The 7,597-nt window shown below is 41.6% G+C and overlaps 1 protein-coding gene across 1 annotated transcript in view; it reads right to left on the reverse strand.

Annotated features, from left to right (window-relative positions):
* The window catches only part of LOC111873076 (fatty acyl-CoA reductase 1), a gene marked incomplete at its 5' end in the record, with an annotated part of 59,157 nt that extends 53,301 nt beyond the window's left edge, over positions 1-5,856 (reverse strand). Inside the window, 1 exon segment of the mRNA XM_033754949.1 lies at positions 5,593-5,856. Coding sequence (XP_033610840.1) covers positions 5,593-5,856 — 264 coding nt within the window.
* Positions 5,857-7,597: the final 1,741 nt, after the last annotated feature.

Consider the following 7,597-nt stretch of genomic DNA (forward strand, 5'->3'; position numbering starts at 1 on the left):
GGCTCGAGTGAGATTCGAACCCACGATCCCTGTGTTCCAGCGAGCGAAGACAGTTTATGCCTTAGAACGCGCGGCCACTGTGATCGGCAGTCAGTATAAATAGCAAGCCTTTAAGATCTACTCCATTTTGATATTCGAAACCTCAATGTAGCCACTATGGGATATTATGAAGTGGGAATACTAGCAAAACCACTTCGCCACCGAACTCACTGCTGTAGCGGTAGCGCTCTGGACTTGTATCCCTGAGGCTCTCGGTTCGGATTCTCGGCCAGAACACCGACTATCCTGTCTGAGATTCTTCGTGGTTTTCCTCAGGTTCTCTAGACAAATACAGGGATATTACGTCGAATCGGTGATGACCCCTTTCTTCCAGATTCTTTCCAATCATATTTCTGCAGGCATCCTACCATCCGTCGCTCTAAATTATGAAATAATTAACGACAAGAAAAAGTTAATCTTGAAGTGTTTCATGATAACAGGCCTATCATTGGTAATTATGCAACTTGCGTTACAGTATTTTTGTGCAAAATAGAAAACAACTGAGCGGTGACAAGTAATATTGTGGACTAGCGATGAGAATTGATGATTCGTTCTTAGTTTGAATTACGTAATCTATATGGTGACATTTAGAAATACTTAAACTTCAACATCAGTGGAATTTAGAATTTTTTTTTTTGAAAATTGAAAAACACTGCTTTACCGCCAAGAGTTTTTATTTCCTGTGGGAGATGAAAATCGTGCCCCATCTTGTGCTCTAATATTTTACGATTACTGTAGCGTCTTACATCATACCAATCGACCTTACTTTCTCCTCTCTCACGAAGTTGTTTCATGTTAATCAAATCGTACAACTTTCTCCGGTCATGGTCACAGGTAAAATCCTGGTTATTTCTCCCGCACTGTTATACAATCCTGAAGTTCAAGAGTAGATTCTCCAAGGTAAAAATATAAACGAAATTCCTTCCTCCGTAAGTCCGCATTTTCACCGGAGGTGACATTGCTTTAGACCGACAAACACAACTGTACATCTTCTGACGTACATTACGGCTCTTGCGTGGAGTTCATTTTTAACTCATTTCTCGCATTTTTGAAGATATTAATTCTTTTATAGTATATAGTGTATCCCCCTCGTTGGTGTCTCCACCTTATCGTGGTGAGGGGGTTTGAGTATGCCAAGGACCCTGAGAGCTATACCAGCGGTAGCATAGCTACTGGCAGGGCCTCCCTTGCTGGACAGGTCAAAGGGTAGGCATCAGACGAAGAGAGACACCAAAAACCAAAAACTGATGCCGGAAGCAGCGTCATCAGCGGCGACTTGAAGCACAGAGCAAATGATGCTCGAGATGGTTCAAGTTCGTATAGCAACAGGCGTGACCAGAGTGGTTTGAACGGCTGTTGTACTGCGATGTGGAAAGCAAATGGAAAAACTACCACATTATCACTTTTCCTGGATAGTCTCTTTCCAGAAACAGAGATACCATGTATGCGAAAGAGGGGCGGATAGAAGTAACCAGAAGACGAGGAAGAGGACGTAAGAAGATTCTGGATGATCTTGGGAACAGAAGAGGATATTTTTATTTGAAGGAGAAAGCTCTAGATCGCATTAAGTGGAGGAACTGTTTTGGAAGAGATTGTGGACCTGTCGTCTGACAGATTACTGATGAATGAATGAATATAGTGTATATTGTTTAGTGTATAGTATAATTATTTTCATGAATATTCATTTATTTAATCGTAGTTGTAATTGTATTTGCATTGTACTCATTGTTTGTAGCGTGAACTTTATTGTTTACGTAGATTTGTGTGCTCTGTTTTGTTTGAATGTGGTGTGTTATTTTGTGTGATGCGTGTTATTTCTGTGTTGTGTCTTATTGCATCTTAGTGGTAAAAACCCATTTGCAGGTTAAATAAATAAATAATAATAATAATAATAATAGTACAACGACACGGATTCATCTGTAGTGCAAAGAGCAATAGGCTTTATGTTATCTTGCATTTTATTTTCCGAAACGTCTTGATTGAATGTCTGTTACTGCTGCTTTGTTACAAGAAACCCTGGTTTTTATTCTCGGTTTAGAGGTCAGCTATTCGACCTGAAATTTCTATGATTTTCACTAGCTTCTCTTATTTAAATGTTGAGCCCAGTGCGTTTCCTATGACGAAATTTTAAATTAATTGTTATCTCTCTGCCTATTCAACCTTATGTAAAATCAGTTAAGAAAGGGTCATAAAGAAATCTAAGAAACAAATTCAAACGTATGTGTGTGATTATTGTTCATGATAAGATGAAGGAATATACAGCCTGGTGGTTAGAACCTACGCAAAGAAGAGATATTGCGTGAATAGCACACAAGCCTTGCATTATATACTGAGGGAAAGAAACCATACAGGTCGCCCAAGACAGAGATGGGAATTTGAATTCAGAAAAGGAAGATGACTCTCACTATACATTTCCACGTGTATCCTTGTAACGCGACAATAATAATGGGTTCGAGATTTTATATCTCGATTTGTTGGATAATTTCACACGTCGTAGCTACAGTTCGTTGTTACACTTACACGATTGCTGTATCTGTGACTCACAAGCAATTATAACACTCTCAAGGTTAACATATCAACTCTTGAACTGCCTTGAACGACGTCTTCCTGACGAATCCTGTCCAACAGTCTTCACTGCTTCTTATATAGGCTCGACACGGACCACGCACCGAAAACCCAGTTCTATTGTTGCATAATGAATACCGCACAGAAAAGAAGTCATATTATCCTTAGCCAGCGTCTTCATTGGTGCGCTATTGCCTAGCAACGCGCAATAACCTTCCTCCTTGAGACACTATTCCATTGTTGCCTTGCGTGTATTCGGTCGGTGGGTGATTACCGGTGTGTTACGTAGCAACGATCTGGCCTTCCACGTTACAATATTATTATGTAAATAGAAGCTGTATATTGCAGTAGGTCAGAATGTCGGAAAATTCCCGCCCGAACCTAAACTATTTTAATATGAAGTGTACTTTTTCGTGTCTTATGAATCGGGATTTGAACATGGTGATCTCTGCCTGGCGTTGCTGAAGGCAGGAAGAGGGCAACCGTGGGACGGGATTCCATTTCTTCCTCCTCTGGTATGAAGACGATGACTCGCAGGCCATAATGCGACACACGTCTGCAGCCACCTGCTCATGCTAGTCCCTCGCTCGTGGATTATTACACCCTGAAGATGGAGGCGATATGTTCCTCCGAAACGTCGGTTCACACAAGATCTACACGGCGTCACATCCCAGAAGACGGCATTCTTCAGAGTCACCGCCGTGAAAACCTCAAATCTTGCATCATATAATTTGATGCTGTACAGTCCCGATGAAGTCATCGGATTTTTTCAATTTTCCAAACCCTTCCAGCCTCTAACATAAATGAGTACCAGGAATATTCTTTGAATATTTTGGGGGGTAAAGGGCGGCCGGCGAGTAGGGCTGACAACCTTACCGCCATCTATGAGCCGATTGTCTAGAAAATGTGGGAACCTCAACATCTCACAACTCTATGGGCCTCCACGGCCTGTTAGAGGGATAGCTTTACTTTTTACTTTTACAGTGTGAGATATTGGTAGCGCCATAGAAGAAAAACACAAAAATAAATGTGGTGAAAACCCCAGGTTTTGGCTTGCTGTGACTTACATACACAAACTGTTCATATTGTAGAGGTGAGGTTAGGTTACACAAAACCTCGACATTATGATTTAGTCTTTGAAACCCTTGAAAACTCATGCTTAATGGATCCTTTGCTGGTATTTTGCTTGGCTTACACTTCCGTCCGAAAGATGTTGAGTTTGCCTGAAACGTCCATCTCCGAACTACAGGATATAGTAGTTTTCAGATCGCTTACTTCTTATTCGAACGTGTTCGCGAAACACGGCTTGGGAACCAGTAACAGTGGAGGAGTTCTCTGTGTTGCTAACCACTCTCAAGAAATTCCAGACCTAAGAGAATAGCAGTTTCATTTGAAACAGAAAGGCGGAGTATAGCAAAGAAAATTTTTGTTCTGGTTATGCTACAGTTCCAATTTGTATTCCATTGAAACATACCTGTTTCCCGAATACGTTTCTTACGGTTTTCCATGCCTACCTTGCTTCGATGACCGCCTCTGTGGTCTAGTGGTCAGAGTTCCTGGCTACAGATCCAGAGATCCCGGGCTCGATTCTCGGCACTACCAGATTTTCTGAGAACTACTGGGTCTGGAACGGGGTCTACTCAGCCTCGTGAGGATAATCGAGGAGCTATTTCAAGGAAATAACGGCTCCGGTCTAGAAAACCGAGATTAACGGCCGTGGAGATCCGTTGCGCTGACCACGTGACACATTCTATCAGCAAAAGTTGGCACTAACTCCGACAAGCGGTTGTCGCTCGGTCGATACAGTTCGCTTGCGGACTACAGGCCATGGAGTTTGTTTGTTAACTGGCCTCGATATAATTTCATGCGGATATATATCTGTTATTGAACATGGTTTTTAAATAAGAGAAGACAGAATTTATTAGGAGTACAAGTCCACGTCTGCTCACCAGAACATACGCCGCCATGAAGGTGTAAAGGTGTCAGTAAGCCCTTCGAAATGTGAAGGTATGCACTGTATTCATCAGGTTCAGAATACGGCCCATTGGTTGGTTTTTGAGAAGAAACTAATGCACATTCGGATTCCATAAAAATGGATAATTTTGTGGGCTTCTGACAGAATGTTAACTTCTCTGGAAGGTCTAGAAATTTATATTTTGTCATGTAAAAGTAATAATTTATTCTACTATGAGTCACTTTTCAGAAAATTAAAAACTTCGTCTTGAGATTCCTCTAAATTAAAGGTTCTTTTTAGACAGGTTTGACTTATTGTATTCAGCCACTTTCAGTGTATACGTCATTTCCAAAATTCGATATTTCCGTTCAGAAGTTTGGGATAATAAACATGCCAATAAGAGACCAATGGACGTACTTTCGGATATAGAGGGCGTCCGGATGAACGATATCCAAAATAAAACCATTATATTTCAGAGATCATTTATTATATTAATGGGTTATTCCATTACAAAGGGGAAACTATCAAAGTTTTTTCTGCGTATATAACTTTCTCAATAAATTTAAATGTGGGCTCCCCTGGTGGCACGGCAAATATCCAGACTATATTCGACCTCGTTCCACGTTGCTTGAAGCATGTTTGGTTTTACCACAGTGTCCATTTCGCGGGCTTTCAGGTGTTGAATGTCTTTGAACTTAACCCGGAAGACAATGTTCTTCACATAACTCCACAAGAAAATATCCACTGGAGTTAAATCTGGCGACCTAAGAGGCCAAACGATTGGTTCACACCTGCCAATTCATATCCCAGCCATCTCCCTGTCCAGGTGATTCCTAACATGGTGGCAGAAATGTGGCGGCGCTTGCGTGTAAGCCATGCATAAAGAAAAAAAAATACTTTCAGAGTTTTGCTTTCCGATGACGTAAACCGGATACATGTATGATAATTAGTTTCCGAGATATGCCTTTTTTTTTTATTCTGGATACCTTTCATCCTGATACCCGGTATTTTCTGCAAAGAATCTGTTGACTTACCGGCGAGGCAAGTACCTCCTCAACCCGTTGGCGTGGCTCTTTTCCCTTCTTGTTGCGGATAAGTAAATAGATAGTGTCCACACTGCTGCAAGTTCTCAGAATCTTCTCAAGCAGAACCTTGCCCAAGAACCCGGTGCCGCCTGTGATCAAGATGGCGCGTCCGGTGAACATGTCGTCCACCCGATTAGGCAATTTGCTCACATCTTCTTCTGCCGCAACCGGTAGAGGCTCCTGTGGGCGCCATATGGCCTTTCTCACCTTCGATTTCGGGTCATTCATCGTGTCTGACATCTAGGAAGCTTTTGTTCTGCAATACAAGAAAAATATACATTATATATTTCCTCATAATTGTCTCTTTTTATGAGTTGCAAATTGTCTGTAAACAATTTAACAGAATTTGTTAAAACAAACCCGCCAAACAAAACAATTTGCAATAACACTTATACTTTATTGTTTTCATTTCCACAACACGTTACAAGCCCACTGAACCATTGTCATTTGGGGCAATCAATGCATATATTCCAAGGTTTATACCTACGTAGTTTTGTAATAGGCTAAGTGGTATTCTCTAGTGATAGGATATTGGTGGTAAAGCCAGAAGGAAAGTGACCACTGGGAAGACCAAGGCGTAGGTGGGTGGTCAATATTAGACTGGATCTTAGAGAGATAGGATGGGATGTGATGGATTGGATAGATCTGGCTCAGGATAGGGACCAGTGGAGGACTCTTGTGAACACGGTAATGAACCTTCGGGTTCCATAAAATGCTGGGAAATTCTTGAGTAGCTGCAGAATTGGCGGCTCCTCCAGAAGGGCTCAGCTCCATGAGTAAGTAAGTAAGTAAGTAAGTAAGTAAGATCCATCAATAAATTTATGCTACATTGGAACGTTGTTTCGCGGTACCAATTACAATATACGAGTATTGCAGTTATTAGCACAGAATTATCAGAATATCGCGTGCAGTTTCATTCAACTTTGGAGCGCTGTATTTGCCTTAAACGGTGATATATCGCATGCAGAGACTTTTAAGGAATTTTGAATGTTTAAATAGAAAGTAGACAAACCTGATTTCTTACTACGTACATTTTTCTCAGTAGAACATTATGCGAAGTTGGTTGCTCAAAAACGAGATGAATGCTACCGAATTTGCGAACCACTGAGTATGTAAGTGATTTGTAGACTTGTTTTTGATGTTTGAATGGAAAGAGATTTATGTGTTTTGTGAATTCCCAAGGGGAGCCGGGTTAGCTCAGTCGGTACGGCGATTGGCTACGGGTTGGATTGCCGTGGTCAAATTCCCGTCAGAAGAATAATATTTTGAAGCTAGGATAGCTCAGTCGATATAGCGACGGGCTCATCGCTGAACGGCCGGAGTTCGATTCCTGTTAGGCGAAAGCTTTTTGACGATCACAGTAGCCTCGCGGTGTAAGGCATGAACCGTCTTCGTCCGCTCGAGCACTGAGATCGTGATTTCGAATCCCACTCGTGGCATGAATGTCTGTGTGTGTTTATTCGGTGGTTATGTTCTTGTGTGTAAGTAATGGCCTGGCGATGGGCTGATCCCCCGTCCAAGGAGGCCTACAGACTCGGTATGTACAAGAAACTGAAAAAAGCGGCCAAGGTCCACAAGGGCTATAGACCCATAGATAGATAGGAATTCCGAAGAAAAGGAAAATACACAAATTATTCAGAGTCAGATGAAAACGAAGATACGTGTTCTCCGTTTTGGGAGCTTGGATCCCATGTAACTGTGTACAGACCTGCAAGCATGCTGAACCGCCTGTGAGAGACGAAGTTTTCGAGGACTTCGTATGAATCTCTCAGGCTCTGAACTCAGAAATGTGCAGATTGCGAAACTTCTTATTTGTCGTCACAGCTTGTATTATCCTGCTGCATCACATGTACAGTCTTTAAAGCTTATTTTCTACTGGGATGACACCATATATTCTGGTAGATTTTACTGACGTTTCGGAGGAATATTTTGCACACATTTTCCAGTCTACATA

Source organism: Cryptotermes secundus, unplaced genomic scaffold, assembly GCF_002891405.2.
Source record: "Cryptotermes secundus unplaced genomic scaffold, Csec_1.0 scaffold120, whole genome shotgun sequence".
NCBI lineage: Eukaryota > Metazoa > Arthropoda > Insecta > Blattodea > Kalotermitidae > Cryptotermes > Cryptotermes secundus.